The following is a 19,647-nucleotide window of genomic DNA, read 5'->3' as shown; positions in this document are numbered from 1 at the left end:
GTTCTTTAACGTGCACCTAAATCTAAGTACACGGACCTCAAACATTTTCGCCTCCATCAAAAATGCAGCCGCCGTGGCCGGGATTCGATCCCGCGACCTTTGAGTCAGCAGTCGAGCGCCATAACCACAATTAAATATAGTCTATTTTCTGTTCAACTACAGTTGATGATATTCACTGTGGCACTTTTATGCCAATGTCTACACATTTTTTAATGTATTTCTAGCTTGCTTGCTGTGTTCATGTACCCATGCATGAGAAATGTTCACCAATGTTTTCAACTGTTTTTAACTGCAGAGCAACATTTGCTAAAGCCACCTTCCACAAGACCGCTGTATGTCTGGATAAGAAAGTACTACTAAGTGACACATATACACACAAGTGCATCCAAAGCTTTAATAAGAGGCAATGCAACTGTACAATATTATACACGGTGAATGAGGCTCTTACTCTTCTTACACTTTTTACATGTGCTGCATAATACTACAAACAGAAACACATTCTCACCACACACTATGCCTGGTGTCTTTTGTACAATTTTGTTTTGATGGGCACTCTTGATTCGCTCCTTTCTTGACTAACTTTGAAATTCATTTGTTTTTTTAACGTCTTCACTAACAAAAAAGAAAGCCGTTATCAAGAAATCTTTACCCAAAAAGCGAACGTGCGAAGTTTTTTTTTTCTCTCTTTTTCCTTACTTCTGAGTCACATCACTAATGAAACATTTAAGAACTGACGTTAAGAACTGAGAATGACAACAATAACAACAACAACAACAACAAAAGAAAAAAGCCTTTGTTTTTGAATACTCTCATAATATACTTCGTATTGCCTATTCACTGCAAAAGGTGACACTTGTCCAGTTGTTCCCGAAAGCCCCCAAAGCTAGAACTGTTTATCATCTCAATAAAATCCTAGTGACCATAAATTATTCTGTACACAGCCCCTGTATCCCCCAGAAAACCCTAAAACTATATCTCTACAAACCACTACGCAACAGCGAGGCAGCTCCAACACTCTGGAACCTCGGCACGAGCCTCCCACCTCAACTACTACGACCCGCGTCACAAATTCTGTGTCGTCTGGCGTCACAAGCAGAGAAAAAGACTTCTGCAGAGTTAAAACCAGGAGTCTGCCTCGCTGTTGATAGCCTCTTTTCTGTCTGTGATGCGGCTGTAAAAAAAAAAAACCTTTATTATTTACACACCATTTGTTCTGACAAAATTTCCTCTACAGCCGCAAATAAACTACCTGCCCGAGATGCTGCGTTCTCCTCCTCGTGCCTCGGCAGCAGACCTCCGCCAATCTTTTCCTTTACAAAATGCAACGAGTCTCGTGCCGCTGTGCCGTCCTGCAGATCTTTTGTCCAGAGTTTTGGTGCTTTCTCGTGTGACGTGGTGACAACGAATAAAAGAAGATGGCAGCCACCTCTGCTCCCGGCCTGCCTCTATTGCACACACCTTGGTCAGTGGTGGCCGGAGAGCGAGAGAGAGGCAAAAAGTGGTCACTACTCTGGCATGAGGCACAGCACACACAGTGGGGAACCTCACACCCCTTTCCCCCTCGCTCCGTGCCTGCGCAGACGTCACTCCCTTGACTGATAAAAGAGGATGTAGCCAGACTCCGATGTCTTTGGCGTGTCCGACGTGAGGCCGTAGAAGTCCTCGATTGCTGATGCGTCGATTTTCTGCAACGATGGGACGAAGTACGATAGGTTGTCCTCTATTGCTCTTTTGGCTCATTTTGAATAACTGTGTCGTTTACACCATCAATAGACTTCTTGTATCTATTACTAGTAATTAGTAACTAGAGAACTATACATGTGATCCTATGGCGTTATTGTTGCTGTATCGAAGCTACAACAGACTCTGTTGGCACAAGCTCTCTTGAAAGATAAGATTGACACTTAGGGACAAGTTTTCAAAAACTACCTGCCATGTGACATGCATCGTACAATTAGGGAGTTAGGAGTATGAAGCTACTGATCTGGACCAATCGGCACATGACGAATTAGAACAAACAGTGCAACAACGAGATGTGCTGTGTCTGCTATGAGTTGAGTACATGTTTGTCAATCTACAGAAAAACCTCATTAATTCGAACTCAGTTATTTCGAAATCCGGCTTAATTCGAAGGATTTCTACAGTCCTGTATTTTGCAAAGTAAATTTGAGTGGATAATTTAAAGCGGCGGTCAGCCCCAGCCCTGTTAATTCAAAAACTTTGCATGCCATGTGCCAATTTCTGATCTCGATTTCACGACAAATCCGTGGACACAAAGGCCCTTAGGAGTCACAGGGCAATGCAATGTAGCGATACTAATGAGCGACAGGTGAAGCACCCCATCCTCGCTGCTACCAGCAAATAAAAAAATAATAATAACGGTCTCGTGGTCAGCTGAAATGTGTGCCTACGAAACAGATGCGCTTCGCTGCAGTACAGAGGTGACACGTGGGCAGCATGCTGCATGCTTCTCGCGACGTCAGCGCATGATAATTTGCCCATTCTTTCTGAGAAAATCAAGAAGTTAATAAAGGACAATGTGACGGAATTCGTGATATATGCGTCCCTCCGAGTGGCGGTTGCTCCGGCAATTTGTACACTTGCACTACTGGCGGAGTTGTTGCCTGCAACCACTACTTCGAGAACTCAATTAAAAAATTTCAATGATCACGTTTTCCAGCCAGAACACATCGCGCATTCCGTCAGACTGGTCATTATTAAATTCTTTATTTTACCAGAAAGAATGGGCAAATGGTAGCATGATGACGCACCTACACTACGAAGAGCAGGTGACATGCTGCCTGCGTGCCACCACTGTGTTGCAGTGAAGCATGTCTTCTTTTCCACAGGTGCGCATTTTAGCTGACTACGAGATCGCTTTTTTTTTTCTGCTGGCAGCAGCAAGACCCGTTGTTTTTCCGGGTTTGCAGAAAAAGTGGGACCGGGTATTGCTGGAAAACATAACCCCTGGAGCTGCAAACTAGCAGGCACAGCAAACGACCACTTTTGATTACTTGCAATAATTCAAAGTCCCTTGCATCCCACTTTTTGTGGTTCGTTAATTCGAAAACCCACTTAATTCAAACATTTTTCACAGTCCAGTCACTTTGAACTCACGAGGTTTCACTGTATTTGCATACAACTGCCCTCATTTCCTAAAATATTCATGCACTAACGTATCTGTAGAATGTACAATGAATGTTCTGAAAGTAGGATTCGAAACTGCAAAGAAATGGTGCAACTAGCTAAGCAGGATGTGCCTGCACAGGTATATTAGTGGAGAGGAGAGGCCACAGTGTGGCAGAGGCACAATTTTTTATGCAGTGCTAAACGAAAAGCTGTATTATTATGGATTGTCGCCTGAAACAAAGTTATCCAGAGAACTGTGAGGTAAGTGGCAGTAGAACCTCGTTCACACGTTTCCATGAAAAATTCAGAAAAAAACATACTATATGAAAAAACGTACAATGCAAATTCATGAAAACTTCACACAGTTTCGCTTGATAACGGCATCGCGAGCCTTGGCACCGGAAAATCGTACGAAACGGGAACATATCAACGAGGTTCTACTGTATAAAGAAGACTACCAAGCTGCATGAGGTTCCTTCACATTCATTATGACAAATATACTAAGACCATAGCAGTATAAAGCTTCTTTATCTATGAAAAATGTCACAGTTTCACTTATAATGTGGGGTAGTTGGCAGCAGGAGTGCTATTGCTGGCACAACATTATGCACAGTGAGTATGGCACTGAATCCGGTATTGGCTGGATTAAAAAAAAGCGCACGAGCAATCATCTTCTGCGAAGCAAAAAGCTTTACTATTCGCAGATGCCTCTAGCCTGTAGTTGTGTTCATTTGCACAGGTGACGCTCCTTCGTGGTGAACGTCTCCATCTCTCCTATCCTGCCATTCTTAACTCCGGCTTTGTTTATATGCTGTTTAATTTGGTGACTGTTTAGTAACGTGCTGCAAAATGTGGCACCAGCCAATAACTTTACCGAGCGCACCAGGGGCTAGGCATGGTATTGCACTGTTGCAGTACAGTATTCTTTGCTGCAATATCGACGGAGTAGCCAATGCATAGAACCTTCGGCTTGCAATCTGTTGAAATCTTTGAGGGGAAGAAGTCTGACTTAACAATGAAATTGTAGCAAAGGACCTCTAGGATCCCAGCAACAGGTACTGACTAACATCGAAACAATCAAGAGCAATTGAATTAGCACATAGCAGATATCACAGTAAAAAAAAAATTCAGTCCCTCCCCAACCGTTTTCTAAGGACGGCAATCTTTCTTAGAGCAACACTTACATCAACGATGTCATCATCAAAGAGGAGCCAGAGACCGTGGCTTTTCACTATGGAGATGTAGTGTCCCCTGTTGGGGCCACTTCCACAGTGGATGACTACTGCCACCAGATCGTACATCCGGTCGGGGTTGTAGGCATCATCCGACTAGAAAAACATAGCGTTGTAGTTAGCAAAGGAATGGAAGCATACAACACATGTGCATTAAACGGGCCCTGCAACACCTTTCTTAGTTATATTGGAATAGTCTCATTATTGACGTATGACTCTTCACGAGTCATATGCCGCAAAAATTTTTTGAATCCGTCAAGTCTAAGTGGTGTTACCAAATTATAGAGATCACGTTCCGCAGCTTTCTCCCTCAACTCAACGCCGCGAGCGTGCGGAAAGCTGCGCGGGCCGTGAAGGGAGGGAGGACGGAGGTGCGAGGAGGCGCCGAAGAGTTACGTCAGCGCCGGCGGCATTTTTTTTCTTCATTTTTTTCTCTCTGGCGTCTCGGCGCAACCACGTGGTCTGTGGCGCCACTTCCGGTCGGCCTGCGTGGTCGTCGTCGAACGGAGCCCATCGCACCGTGTATCGCGCGTGCTTGAAAACTGCGATTCGGTTTGGTAATGTTGGGTGTGCATCTCGAACTGCCGTAGTGTTTTCATCGCTCTGCCAACCATGGACGCAAACCTGCGTGCGTGTTTGGAACGAATTACAGCTGAAATGGGTTTCGACCCACACTCCGAGACACCGCCTCGTCGCACTGCTCGCGCTTGAATCGTATTCAACACGGCAAGGCTGCGTGCACCCTACTCCCAGTGGCGGTACTTCGATGCTGTTTGCTCTTCGAATGCAGGCGCACAGCGAGTGCGGGCTGACAACAAAGAACTAAAGACTAGACGAAAGGATCGTGGGGCATCGGGCCGGCGCGGACCCATCCCCCGGCTGTCTGCAGCTACCGGTGAGACCGGAAGTGCTAATATTAATGTTTGTTCAGTGTTTTAACGTCATAACACAATATAAACATACATATTATCTACTTATTGAACTCAAAATTAACAACGAAGGTAATAATGAGGGTGTTATCGTGATTATAACATCAGCCAATGGTGGAACTGCCGACAATCGCGTCATATATTGCGGACTAATACATCATTTGTCGAGAGAAGAGGGAGCCATTTTCAGCTGACTTTGAGAATTTATTGTAAATTCCAGGCCGCTCGCTTCGCTATAATATTTGGCTCGCATGTCCTCGGGAGCCTCGACTACCGATTGGCAGCGCTTTTTGACCCTGCTGAAAAAGTGTTGCAGGGCCCCTTTAAGAGCACTATGGCACAACACGCACTTGCGAATAAAATATTAATTATACGATTTTGCTTATTGACAGCGCTTTCAAGCAAAATGTATACAGCCGTTTCACAGAAGAAATAAACGAATTAGGCCCTTCTCACATCTGACAAAGTAAACAAATGCGCTGTCTAGATCAGGGGTCTCAAGCTCACCTAAGCTAGCAGGCCACATTCACAAAATTTAGTTCTGCAAGGGCCGGGACAGTAGGTTGCAGTGGGGAGGGGGGGTGGGGTGCAATTTGAACGATGTGTCAGCTAACGTTGCCACTTGAAAGAACACACGATGGAAGCTGAAACACACGATTTCTACACACGATGGCTGCATGGGGACGAAGGAAGGCATGTGTGGGCCAGGCCGCTAATGAAAGGTAGCAAAAGGGCCGCGCATTTGAGGCCCCTTGTCTAGAGAGTATAATAACCACTTACCTAGACAATTTTAAAGTTCTGAAGCTCTTTCAACTACAATGGCAAGTTCAGCATTTTATGGAAACATGTTTAAAAACTCTAACTCACGACAACCAACATTTAGCGTGTCTATAGTGCATTGATTCCAGGAGTTACAGACTACTGGAGTGCATACACTACAAATTTTACATTGTAGTGCACCTCTCAAGTATGCTGTATATTTACATTCAATGCCAAAGCACTAAATAGTGTACCCAGAAGGTAATGCAGGAACTTGAACACTCATGCAATCTTAACAATTTAAGCATAGCCAGGAGACCCTTTGTTTATATTACTTGGAAGGCTTCACAGTATTTTCACACAGCATGTATAATTTATAGACACACAGCATGTATAATTTATACATATCCCTAAAACCAGTTTTTCTAAGCAGACTGACTTCTCAGTTTGTAAATGGCATTAGAATAACAGATTCACGCAGTAGTTGTTACAGTCAAGAAAAATGTTTATCTGGAACTGAGGAGAGGTTTTCATACCACCGGATGCAAGTCTAATTCGATTGCCTGACGGAGTACAACATCGCAAGGTCACGCAGGAGCTAAGAAGGATATCGTAAAAGAGGTTTCTGAAAAGTATTGCGCATTAATGCAGAAGCTAAGAAGGATATCATTGAAGTGGTTTCCAAATAAGTATTGTGCATATAGAGTACATTGATACGGACCAAAACTATGGTGAAGAAGCCCTTCTACATTATGCACCCCATTGAAATGCACTCACAAGGCCAAGAATTAAGCCTGCGACCTCAGAATGAAAATGACGTAGCCATTGAAATGTAATAAGTTATATATTTATTTAGGAATCATAGTAACCTATATTTATCTTGCATTTATGCATTCAGGTGTGGAACTGTTGGTGAAAGAACTATCCACAAATTCAGAGTAGCTCTTTGTGCTGTACCACCTAAACACATTGCTAGGCTAAGCAGCCAAACGCCAGGTCCTTCGAATACATTTCGAAAAATATTTTAAAATGGATTCTGACTAAGCACTTCCTGCAGCAGCATTTATTTTAAGACTACCAAGTTACCACTCGGGTTTTAAAAAAACAAGTGAATAAGACAGACCCACATCTACAGGAATGAACCTTACATTCAATGAAATTGCACGTCCAAGGATTTGTCACTCATAGAGAGTCGTAACACTGAAAAACAAATGGAAATGCACTCACCGTATTGAATAACCTTAGTTCAAGGGGGAAGACCACCCTGTAAGAAAGTTTGGTGTGCCTATTTTGCTGCTCCGTGTACTTGAATCGCTTCAGGTGTAATGCCAGGATCATGGGTAGCTTCTTTACCCTCATCCTGCAAAGGGAAGAAAAGCCAAATAACGCACCACATTTCAATACAAATGAGCGGAAATTTCACATGTCAACAAAAGTAGACTTTACTCAACCCAGAAAGTGCCAATTAAGGGGGGACCCTGCTTCGGAGATATATTTCTTTGTTTTTGAGTACATTTTTATGAAACTTTTGCGGCTTATGTATTTTTTTGTCCTGATTTCAAATATGCAATCATTTTTCTAGTACACTATGCTGTTTTCAAAATATTAAATATTTCATGTATACTGTTGGGAGCAAGATTTATTTATAAATAGTAAGAGTTATAAAGCAAATCAGCATATCACAATAAGCTGGAATGAATACTGTTTGCAATAAAACAAGAATGGATGTTCTAGGCCCAATTGAACAAAAGTTATAGTACGTTGAACACTCGGCAAGTCAGCGATTTCGAGCTCGGTCAAACTGGGATCAAGCTGGGAATGTTCAACATACCATAACTTTTGTTCAAATGGGCCTAGAACATCCATTCTTGTCTTATTGCATACAGCATTGATTCCAGGTTATTGTGATAGGCTGATTTGCTTGATAACTCTCACAGTTTAGAAATAAAGCCTGCTCCTAACAATACAAAAAGTATTTAATAGTTTCAAAACTACATGCTGTATTATAACAATAATTGCATGTTTGAAATCAGCACATAAAAATACATAAGCTGTGAAAGTTTCATAATGATACGTTCAAAAACAAGAAACATGTTTCAGAAGCAGGGTCTCCCCTTAAGTAATTGTTTCAGAATTTATTTCTCGATGAAATGTCAATCTTGACCCAACTGCATTGTACTTTAAGCCATATGGTCTAGTATTCCCTTTCAAGTTGACATGACAGATAAATGCTCCAGGATGCTTCGTGTCCAAACAACAATAATATAATTGTTGGGGTTTTACATTCTGAAACCATGGCATGGTTATGAGGGACACCGTAGAGGTGGGCTCCAGAAATTTTGACTATCTGGTGTACTTTAACGCGCACCTAAATCTAAGTAAACGGTCCTCTAGCATTTCGCCTCTTAATGTGCAAACAAGACAAAAGTTCACAGTAAGATTTCTTCATCATAACGTTGGCTGCAACGACTTTCCTTGTCTCTCATCGTCTCAACTTACCTAAAATGCCACTTTTACGGACCACAGTAAACACCAGCCACATCAAGTCTGCCAGAACGAGACCCTCACTATAGTAAGGGTCTCGTTTCGGCAGACTCGATGGCCTAGGTAACATATGAAGGTTTATTCTCCCAGCTCATAATAAAATAACGTGCTACGTGACTCCAGCTGGCAACAAAAAAAGTGTTCCACACTCGCCGTCATGGCTGCGATAGGCCTGGCTAACACTTCCAGGATTACACAAACATAAATACCCAAAAAAGTGGATCGAAAGCGACCCCCAATGCAGCTCGATTGATGGAGCATTGGACGCGTTATTCGAAGGTTGTAGGTTCGGTCCCTGCCTGTGGCAAGTTGAATTTTTTTTCACCACTTTGATTCCTTTCCATTTATGTCATAGTTACTACACTACAGTTAAAACATACATGTAATGCCTTCCTTAGCTTTATCGCCTGTTGGTTTCATTCCGTTGCTTCCCTACCACATCAAACTGTTGCTTAGTGAATCTTCAGCGTGTCGTTTAAACATTCAACGAGTCATTTAAGGACACACTGCCAAGCATCAGCGCACAATTCAACCATCTCAAAGGTGTAATGAGCAGGCCTTAGAGTGCTGCGTCAGTAGCTTGACAGTCTGGCAATAAGCTATAGTATAAAACTTACTTTAACACTACTGGACACGTGACTACTAAGTGTTCATAATAAGTAGCCGAAACTACTACCAACTCCCGTAAAGACTGTTGAAGATTACATGGATGGGGGGGGGGGGGGGAATTTCATTCAAAAGGAAGTTGGTAAATCACTTAACAATTTCTTCACATGGCAAAAATTATGTGGCAGGTAATGTAGGAACAATGAGAATATCACTGCTTTGTAGCATAGTCCGAACCGACTCACAATAAAGAAAAGTTCATTTTCGAAACATGACTAATTGAAAAAAATTCTTTGCTATACAGTAAGAGCTTGCTAATTCAACTCCCGTTCATTCAGAAAATTGGACAATTCGGACGTGTACTCTGGTCCCGGCATGCATATGTATTGTTCAATGGCATCAAACCCTCGTTAATTAGGTCATATTTGGCCGCAACTCAGTTAATTCAGACAATCCTCAGAGCGCGCCAAGCATGAAGCACTGAAAATGTGTGATGCAAATGAGTGAAAACGTCGTTCTCGAGCAACCAAAACGGCTGTGGGCCTTCAGAAAGGTATGGTCGCCATCCGCAATCTTACCACAATCGCGTTGCTGTGACCAAGGCTTCAGCGGCTGCAGCAAACTTGTATTTTCGATTTTACTTGGCACATGCAAAGTGTGTGGCTGAACTGCACCCACCATTTTTCTGGCGAAAAGATTTTCGTCACATGCATGTGGTGGTGTTGGTGGTGGCGGTACATAATGAGGGATTGGTTCAGAGCACGTTTCGGCTTAAGACACGGGGGTCTCGAGCCGTGGTTACATTGTGAACGAAGTCACAAATGACAAAAAATGTGGCTTTCACACTGCTCTTATGCAAAATAAGTGCTAGATTTACGTACTCATCAAGAAAATGAAAATTCATTGATGTAATAGACACTTGCTTATTATTTTCTTGATACTTGCAATAATCGGCATTCAGATAATTCGGACACTTTATCTGGTCTCGTGAAAATTAACAAGGTTTTACTGCATTTTACTATTCACCATATATACTATTCGTCATCGGCTTAGATTCAATGAAAAGTAAAAAACATAGCATAGAGTTTATTCTGAAGTGCGACTACCACAGAAGGACAGCGGTACTTGCCTTTTTTGTGCCTCTTGCTTACTGCAGCAGTTTTCACAGTAGTATTTGTGTTCGCTGCAGAGCGTTTCAGTGTTGCTAAACCCCCTTAGGCAATGGGTTATGGATGTGTTTTGGCTCACGTCCACAGAAAGGTCCAAGAAATCCTCATCTTTGCTGCTCACCTGAAGATAAAAAACAAATGCAACACATCATCTACACATGAAACTGTATGGCGTAAAAAAAAAATACCTTAAGGAATTCACTGAAGCATAAGGATGGGCTGGAGCGCATATGGCGGACAATCACAAATCTTGGCTGGCAACTTAACACTGTCCATAAGTGGAAAGTATAAAATCACTGCATTCTGCCAGTGCTAGTGTATGGGACAGAAACTTGGAAGGTAGCAAAGGAACTCGAGAAGTTCAGAACCATGAAGCGTGTGATAGAGCAAAATATTGTCACGGGCAGAGATGGCAAGGAATGATGATGACGAAGTGCTGAGCGGAATGCACTTGGACTGCGGCAGTGTTGCACGCTTTTGCTGTCAAATATACCATTGTGTACATACACTCAAACCTCGATATAGTGAACATGGATATAACGAATTATCAGTTATAACGAAGTAAATGAAGAATACTTGTCATAGTTAAAGTGTTACAAATATACATTTATCACAAGTTTTTGGATATAACGAGCTTATTTTCAAGTTGGTTGCGACTTTGTTATAATGAGGTTTGAGTGTAGTTTCTTCCCTATGACATCTTTGGTGGAGGTGCGGGGTACGACTCTCTATAGAGCACCAGGAACTGAATCTTTGCAGCTGACGGCATGTTGCTGCTGCCACGATGCTTCCCTATAGCAATATGTTAGGCAGAACGAATCAATATGTTAGAAGGAGGGCAGAATGAATCAAAGAACAAACGAAGCAGCCGATATCCTAGCTGACATTAGGTGCAAAGAAAGGAACTGGGCGATCATGCAATGTGTAGGAAAGATAACCAGTGAAAAAGCAATGGAATGTGTACCAGTAGAAAGAAAATGCATGCGATGACGACAGAGAGTTAGGTGGATTGATGAAATGAAGAAATTTGTTCACATATAACGCAATGAGTTCTTGCAAGACGGGTAAATTTGAGGTCATTGGGAGAGGCTTTTGTCCTGCGGAGGATATCAATGATGATGATAATGATGATGATAATGCAATAAGAAACACTAAAATTGTGAACCGTTTTTGAATTATTGAATGAGATGCCCACGGCTCTATTCTGAAGACACCACTAGGCCAGTAACAGCATACTGCATGCCACTGGCAGAATCAGTCTAGGGTCTTCAAATAGCAAAAGGGATAACTGCGCTACCTGACACACACGTACAAACATGACATGCACACAGGCGTATGTCGGGCAAGGAATCGTGTTAACATGTGTAATATACCGTGGCAGAAGAGTAACATAACAACCTGGCGTCACAATTCGAATGGCTCAACAAGTCGGTAGTTGAATGCTTCCAACCCATTACAAAGGGCTCAACCATAATTCTTCATCGTCATCAGTCACAGCACAAAGTGCACATAATGGCTTACAGATGTGTAGCGGGTACCACGATTCTCCGAAGAGTGACGAATATTGGCATAGTGGGTGCCTCCCTACTTCTGAAAAATTATGGTGACTTATGACGTAGTGGGTACCTTACATGTGTACTTGTAGAGTTTCCCCAAGAGAGTCTACAACAGGCTCTAGACAGGCCGCTCTTCCAGCTTTCGCTGTGACTGTGCTGCGTGTTTCACACAGGCCTGGCGATTTGTTTATCAGAACAGCGATCTTGCAGATCATAGAGTACATATATTCAATGATGTGCTGCTTCTGAGATCGTGCTCACTCCCTTGACACAAAGCATTAAGCCTGCTGAAAAAATTGATAATTGACTTTTGAGAAAATAAATGCCATGACTTTGAAGGCCATACTGGTTTGTGCTAGTTGGTAGGAATTCGTTGTACAGTTACTCCCCTCCTCTGAAGAACGTGGAAAGAACGTGTTTTACCCCTGTCCTACTTTTTTAAAAGGAGGGCAAGTAACTATACCACAAATGCATTGTTTTTTATGATTACTTTAACTTCAAATTTTTTTTCGTTCTGGAACAGAAATGGAACCGAACTTTTTGTGGTGGAATGAAACTAAAACCGAGACGAAGGACATTTCGTTCCGACGCCCTAGTGTCACGCACCTCACTCATTATGCTGAAACTGCAGCGATCTCTGCCGCAAGGGCCAATCAAGTTTCGGACTTCATGCTATGCTACATCATACTCCCTTCCGGCATGGGTCGCCTCGCGCCATTATCAGTCACTGTGGCCGTCAGTTTGTAGCCGACGTTGTAGAAGAGCTGCTCCGCCGGTCTACTTCCCAGTTTCGTCACGCCACTTTGTACCATCCACAGACCAACGAACTGACTAAGTGCGTGAACAGAACGCTCATTAACATTTGCTACATACGCTTGCTCCAAGCACAAAAACTGGGACTCAATATTACCTTTTATGAGTTACGCTTACAACACTGCGCTGCATGAGACCACTGGCTTTAGCCCGTTTTACCTTCTCTGCATCCGTCCATAACGCACTACCCTTGACACCATTCTCCTGTTTTCGAATGAGGGAAAGCCACCTCTTGCATAGACACCCTGTCAGGCAGAGGAGGCAAGGCGCATTGCGTGCCTTCGGACTTTCGCATCTCAAGACCGTTCAAAGGCTCGCTACGATAAGCGAAATCGACATGTGTCGTACAGCGAAGGAGATATGATGTGGCTGTGGATTCCATGACATCTACTGGCCGTCGCTCTAGAAAAACTGACGTCGCGCATGTTGCCTGTTTGAAGCCATACATTGCGCGACACTGACTGACTCGCCCGGCGAGCATCGTCTACAATGGGGGAATTCATACAGGACTTTCAAGGAAGGGTGAAAGAGAAGAAGGAAGTGGAGTTGGATTTTGGACTAATGTGACCATCCATAATCCCGCCTTGTAAAATAACCATCTCTCACCCTAACAGTGTAATTGAAGCCTGCAATAGTGCGGGACTCCGGGTTCATTTTGACCCCCTGCATACCTACCAAGTTCAAGAAATCTAAAACCTGAGGGGGGGAGGGAACAATGGAGGTAGAGTTTCCCAACTAGTACGTTTACATCAAGGGCTCCTAAATTGGTTTACATAATGCTATATGCAATGGATTCGCAAAAGCCTAGATCGGATTGGGTTAAATTTTTGTCAATTTCGCCACATCACGCACAGAAATTTCAATTTCCGGGAGATTTTCCTGCCAACCGTATGAACGTTAAGAAATGGTCGAAATCGAGGAGTCTCCCGGATTTTCCGGAAGACTTGGCAGGTATGCCCCTGGGATTCTTTGACATGCAACTAAATCTAAGTACACAAGCACATTTGCGGTTAACCCCATTTCAAATGTAGCCAGCAGGTTTGACATCAAACCAGCAGGCTCATGCTTAGAAGTGAAACATCATAGCCGCTAAGCAAAAAAAATTTGTGCAGCTTGCACCAAGTCACGCAAGGCTGGGTCACAGCAGCGAGCTGGTGGGCACCTAGTTGGTCCTGGCTTGGCTGGGCCTTTACTCCCTCACCTTTCCCACCCCTTGCTATACTGCACTATACATGGCTATGCTTGCTCTTTTCTTTTCTTTGTGTCTGTTTTTTTGTATCTTTTTCTCTCTCTTTTTTTTCTCTCCCTTCCTCTGTAGTCATTCCCTCGCCTTCTATCACTTTCACTCTTTCTATCTATTTCTCTCTGTGGTAGTTCTCCCCTCCTCCTTTCCCTCATCCACACCCTCGCATGTCCCCCTCGCCCTACTTCCCTTTCCCACCCTCTCGCTATACTATACTACAGAAGGCTATGTTATGCTCTGCTAGCGTGGCTGGATAGCCGAGTGGTTAAGACACTTGCCTTCAGCTCGTGGAGACGCGAGTTCGAGTCACGCCCAACCAAAAAATTTTTTCGCCAAGAATTTCTCTCTTTCTCCAACAAAGTGTGCACCTGCACAGGTGCACACTTTGTTGATGCTGTTGCTGATAATGATGCTTAATTATGCCCGTACGCTTTGTAATTGGTAGGCCCCTTAAACCACCCAATCGTTGCGCAATTTACATGTTTCAACACCTGGTGCAATTCTAAGCTTCTGCCACACAATATTACATGCGTTAAGGATACTCCTCGTACTATGTGACATTCGTATGTGGTATTTTTCCCAAAACAGTTTCAAGCACTGGCGTGGCTCTGTGGCACAACATCTGTTTGCCACACAGAAGTCCTAGGTTCGATTTCCACTCGAACCAAAGATTTTTATTATTTATTTGCATCTATCTTGAATTTTCGCTCATGGACAATGCTGATTTTTCGCTCACAATCAACGACGCGAACTCTAACACTGACGCCGGAATTCCTGCGAAACGAACAATTAATGCTATCGTGTTAACAACAGGTTACAAGACCTGGGCTAAGGAGGATTGCAGACTCACCGTTTCACAGTTGAGGCACCGAGTCTCATTGGTGAGGGTTCCCTGGAAGATGTCGTGTACCCATGTGGGCTCGGGCTTGGGGGGCTGCGCATGTGCACCCCCAATCTGATTCTGCACGCCCTGCGCTGTAGCGCCGGACGAGGCCATGGGGCCACCTCCCGCTGCGTTGTGCGTCGCGTCTCCACTGCTGGAGCACTTGTTACCCTTGGCATTGGTCTGCGAGTTTTGCTGCTGCTGCTGCTTCTCGGCTTGTAGGATGTCGGCGATGGTGTTGAGCAGGTAGTTGAGGAACTCATGCGCATCCTGCTGCATGTAGTTGTCGAAGAGCTCGTTCTCCTTGCGCAGTCGCGCGATAAATTTCTTGGGTGCAATGGTGCCCGTCTTCTTCTTCTGGTTGGCGATGCTGTGAAACAGGTCGGCCAGGCACGTGAGCAGGGTCTCCTTTGTCCGCTTGTTGCGCGCCTTGTACTCCAGCACTTTCTCCCGAAACGGCTTGCAAAAGTAGAGTGCTTGGAGCACCGAGTTGCAATAGCAGGTGTTGCCAAACTGCACATTCGAGAAGAAGAAGTGAGCACCAAAATTAATGTGAGGGCAGTGTCCGAGAGATCGACTTAAGGGGGGGGACCCTGCTTCGGAGACATATTTCTTTGTTTTTGAGTACGTTTTTGTGAAACTTTCCCAGCTTTATGTATTTTTATGTCCTGAATTCAAATATGCAATTATTTTTCTAGTACACTATGCTGTTTTCAAAATATCAAATATTTCATGTATATTGTTGGGAGCAAGATTTATTTACAAATTGTGAGAGTTATAAAGCAAATCATAATATCACAATAAGTTGGAATGAATACTGTATGCAATAATACAAGAATGGATGTTCTAGGCCCATTTGAACAAAAGTTATGGTACATTGAACACTTGGCAAGGGAGCGATGTCGAGCTCGGTCAAACTGGGATCAAGCTGGGAATGTTCAACATACCATAACTTTTGTTCAAATAGGCCTGGAACATCCATTATTGTTTTATTGCATACAGTATTTATTCCAGGTTATTGTGATTGGATGATCTGCTTGATAACTCTCACAGTTTAGAAATAAAGCCTACTCCTAACAATACAAAAACTATTTAATAGTTTCAAAACTACAGTAGACTCTCAATAAACGAAAATCTCTTAAATGAAATTGCTGCTTAAATGGAACAACTGCCTCTAACATGATTGGTTTTGCGCTTGAATTCTGCACCGCTTTTCATCTCTCAGTAAACGAAACTCCTGTTAAATGAAACATATTTTCCTGGTCCCTTCAGCTTTCGTTTAACAGGAGTCTACTGTACATATTATATTAGAACAATAATTGCATGTTTGAAATCAGCACATAAAAATACATAAGCTGTAAAAGTTTCATAATGATATGCTCAAAAACAAGAAACATGTTTCAGAAGCAGGGTCTCCCCTTAATTGCTTTCAAGGTCAATGGTAAGACATGACTGCAGCAGGAATATTGTACAGACAGAAATCAAAATGTCACAAAATACATATGTGAAGCAACTCCCATGTCATTAATTAATTATATAATTAGCTGTCCACTTCCTTACTTTGGAGCCCACAAAACAATTGCAAAATATAATGCTCAGCAGAATTTGTCACACTAACACCACTTTCAACCGAATCCACTGGATCTTTGAAAAGTTCCATCGGATTTTCGTTACGTTACAGCTATGAATTTCCTAACAGTCCATTTGAGATCGTGTTAATAGGAATGAAAATAAAACTACTAAAGAGTTTTCAAGCTGAAACCTCGAAAATAGCACTAATCTGGTGATATCTGGTAAGCTGGCATGGCTTCACTAATGCTTGGCATCAATTTTTTAAGTGCAACATGCGCCGTAGGGCGCACAATTACGAGCTTAACTATCAGTCATTTCGTATGGTTATTTGGACACTGTGATCTATGAAGCAAGTAATGTGCTTCTATGCAGGCAATCACCTGAATGGTGTGAACCATCGTGTGGTCAATATGGCTAACTAGCAAAAAAAATAAAGCACCCTGTGAGGAGGGCATCCCAGGTAGCATTAGCCAAACCATAAAAATATTTAGGTGTGCCAAGGAGGGTGCAACAAAAAAGTGCATTATTGGTCATATTATGGGAGCAAAGCATACAACTTTTTAAAAGCTTCCAAATGTGTTACCTCTGCAAGTTTTGATTCTAGACACAGACCTTCCATAAGGAAATCTTAGTGTGTTCTAGGAAAAGACTGATAAAGCTGTATATACCAATTTAATGCTGTGGGATATGTACGTATTCACTGCTAAGAAAGCCTGTAGAATATGCAAAAGCCGTGGGACTTCACGCTCGTAGGCCGTGGTTGCAGTGACCTGCAATACACTACGCATAGGATAAAAACCACACCTCGCTTAGTATGCTGTCAATGATGAAGAAAGTAGACAAACAGATATGGCCCAGTTGCATTTTATATAAAATGCAACACGATGCCTTGGTTCAAAAAGCTCCCAACACTCTCTAACAAGGCAATTCATTCGCCTGTGTGAGAGTTAGAAGGTTTCTGCATAAATTTTTGCTGAACATACAAAATCTACCAATGTAAAACATAGTTCAGTCTTAAAAGGAACACCGTGAATATTTGACTTTTAACTACAGCTGAAATGTGTCATGAAGGCATGTAGGCTCTTCTGTGATGTAGAGACATTGGCATAATGCATCCTTATTGGTAGGCTCTTCCCCTCTCTCTCTCACAATAAATCAGAGGTGTCGAAGTTGTACTGTCAGCAAGATGTTAAGTTAACGAGCCGACTATGCTGTATACAAATGACGACAGCTCAACATGGTTAGGCTAGGTTTGTTACAATCTTTTCGCTTGCTGAAGTTTTGTGCTCAGATGACGCAAGAGAAAAATATTTTTTAAAAAAATTTTCTTTTTGTTCTTGTTGTAAGCTGGAGTGTGCGTGTTAGACTGGTCCAGATGGTGGAATGCAACACTACTTTACCGCTGCCACTTGTGGCTTCACATGACTATCCGCATGCACAAATGACCACGCCCAGAGCACCTTCAATGACACGCAATCTTCTAGATCATGTTCACTCCTTATGAGAAACTATAATGCAAAGCAAGATAGAGGCGGACAGATGCACGTTTCATAGGAGGAACGCTTATTTTTCTAGCACATTTCGGCTTTTTCTTTGTGACATGAAATCGAATATTGGGAGCAAATATTATGCATACATGTACTACAATGACTAAGTTTGAGGAACGCATGTACTTACATTTACAAGACCGAAGTAGTGTTCATTTGATGGAAACTGATCGTGACCTATCTCCTTCTCCAACAATGATCCATTTGCTCCCTAAAAAAAGTGAAGACGAAAACGTAGAGTGAGCGATGCACAGATAAACGGTCAACATATTGACGCATGAGAAACTAGCTCTCGTACTGTTCGCCGGCATCGCGAAGTTGCACTTTCCCAATAAAGCGATTACACCGAGCGGCATTTCTTAACAGTTGCGCAAGCCATGTGCACGTAGGTACGCCCACATCGCTTCGACTACATCGGCGGCACAAGAAAGCGGATAAAGGGCAGCGAGAAATGAAGCTCAAAAGCACGCGCGATGTTTATAACGCAAAACAAGCGCAAACAACCGCTTCCACTGCACGCTGACTCCGTCGCGATTAGTTGCGTGCAGAAAGAAGAATAAAAAAACGCAACGATCACTGACCATCACTTCTACTTCCAAAACTTGCTATTCAGAGATCTACGGTTATACGATGAAATAATAAATAAACGCGATAGTCTTCGAAACGTGAAAAAAAAAAAAGTTATTCGACCGAAACGGCGAGATTCAATTAAGCGAGAATCGCACTCGAAGCTAAAGGCTGCACGGCTTGACGCATTTGAATTTTGCGAGCGTTCGCCTGGCCCTTCATTTGACAATTTTATCGCGTTCAACGCGATCCCAGAGACTCGAACTTAAGTAGTCACTCTCAACGAAACCGCGCCACGGATCGAAAGGCCCTTATCACACATGTCGATGCCTGTAAGCGCATTATCAGGGCTGTATGTAACACGGGCTCTCACGCAACCGGGTTCCCAAATGTCCGCAAAAGGCGGACGCGATGCGGACTCAGAGGGACCACTATCTTCGCGTTACAGCTGAGCGCGTAATAATCGCTATCACTTTATAGCAGCTCACGAAGAGACAGCTACGTAGGGACCGCGAATATTAAGAAAATCGTATGTTTAAGGTAGCATTCCACGGTGAAATCGGTGGAGTGGGTTTGCGGGCAGTCGGCAACCGATCTTCGCTATATCTCGTTACGGTGAAAAAATAGTAATATTCCATCGAACGGTCACGACACAGACGTCGTCCGGGGTCAAAAACAAGCTCGAAATACTCACCATTTTTCATTTTTCATGCGTCAAACCTTGAATGCCTTCCTTGCCTTCAACAGCGCCATTTTAGTTGGCTGCCGGAGTAAGCCATCCAAAGCCGCACACTCGTAGCTTTCCCTGTTTTCATAAAAAGCGCTTGAATAATTTAGATAAATAACTTACCGTATTATTAGTTAACTACTATTCTAGACTGCCAAAATATTTACGGGATATCGCGATGATAACTTGATACTATTGCTTGCTATTGCATCCTGCATCGTACCCACTGATCGCGCCTGCAGCAACAGCGTGCCCATCTCCCTATCATTTGGCCGATTTAACTCCCAATATTTCATTATTTCGGACAGCTTTTTCAATGAATGTACAGTATCGCACTCTACAGTGTTTTTGCGCCACAGAATGCATTGATT

The 19,647-nt window shown here is 43.0% G+C and overlaps 1 protein-coding gene across 1 annotated transcript; it reads right to left on the bottom strand.

The window, feature by feature from the left end:
• Positions 1-380: 380 nt before the first annotated feature.
• On the bottom strand, positions 381-19,480 carry LOC119382910 (ubiquitin carboxyl-terminal hydrolase 46). The gene is made up of 7 exons (XM_037650820.2): positions 19,244-19,480; positions 18,113-18,193; positions 14,831-15,376; positions 10,329-10,489; positions 7,277-7,409; positions 4,314-4,457; positions 381-1,685 (listed from the first exon to the last, which is right to left on the bottom strand). Exons 1-7 carry the CDS (start codon positions 19,244-19,246, stop codon positions 1,584-1,586), a joined length of 1,170 nt encoding a protein of 389 aa, XP_037506748.1. The 5' UTR covers positions 19,247-19,480; the 3' UTR covers positions 381-1,583.
• Positions 19,481-19,647: the final 167 nt, after the last annotated feature.

This window comes from Rhipicephalus sanguineus, chromosome 2, assembly GCF_013339695.2.
Source record: "Rhipicephalus sanguineus isolate Rsan-2018 chromosome 2, BIME_Rsan_1.4, whole genome shotgun sequence".
NCBI lineage: Eukaryota > Metazoa > Arthropoda > Arachnida > Ixodida > Ixodidae > Rhipicephalus > Rhipicephalus sanguineus.
Note: the sequence above shows the minus strand (reverse complement) of the source record. Positions and strands in the feature narration are given on the sequence as shown.

Bases quoted from the DNA above. Each gene is read 5' to 3' on its own strand.
- LOC119382910 (XM_037650820.2), bottom strand. The intron at 10,490-14,830 runs GTGAGTCTGCAA...TTTTATCTTCAG, and splicing joins GGTGCCTCAACTGTGAAACG to GTGAGCAGCAAAGATGAGGA. The intron at 4,458-7,276 runs GTGAGTGCATTT...ATGTTTTTCTAG, and splicing joins AACTAAGGTTATTCAATACG to TCGGATGATGCCTACAACCC.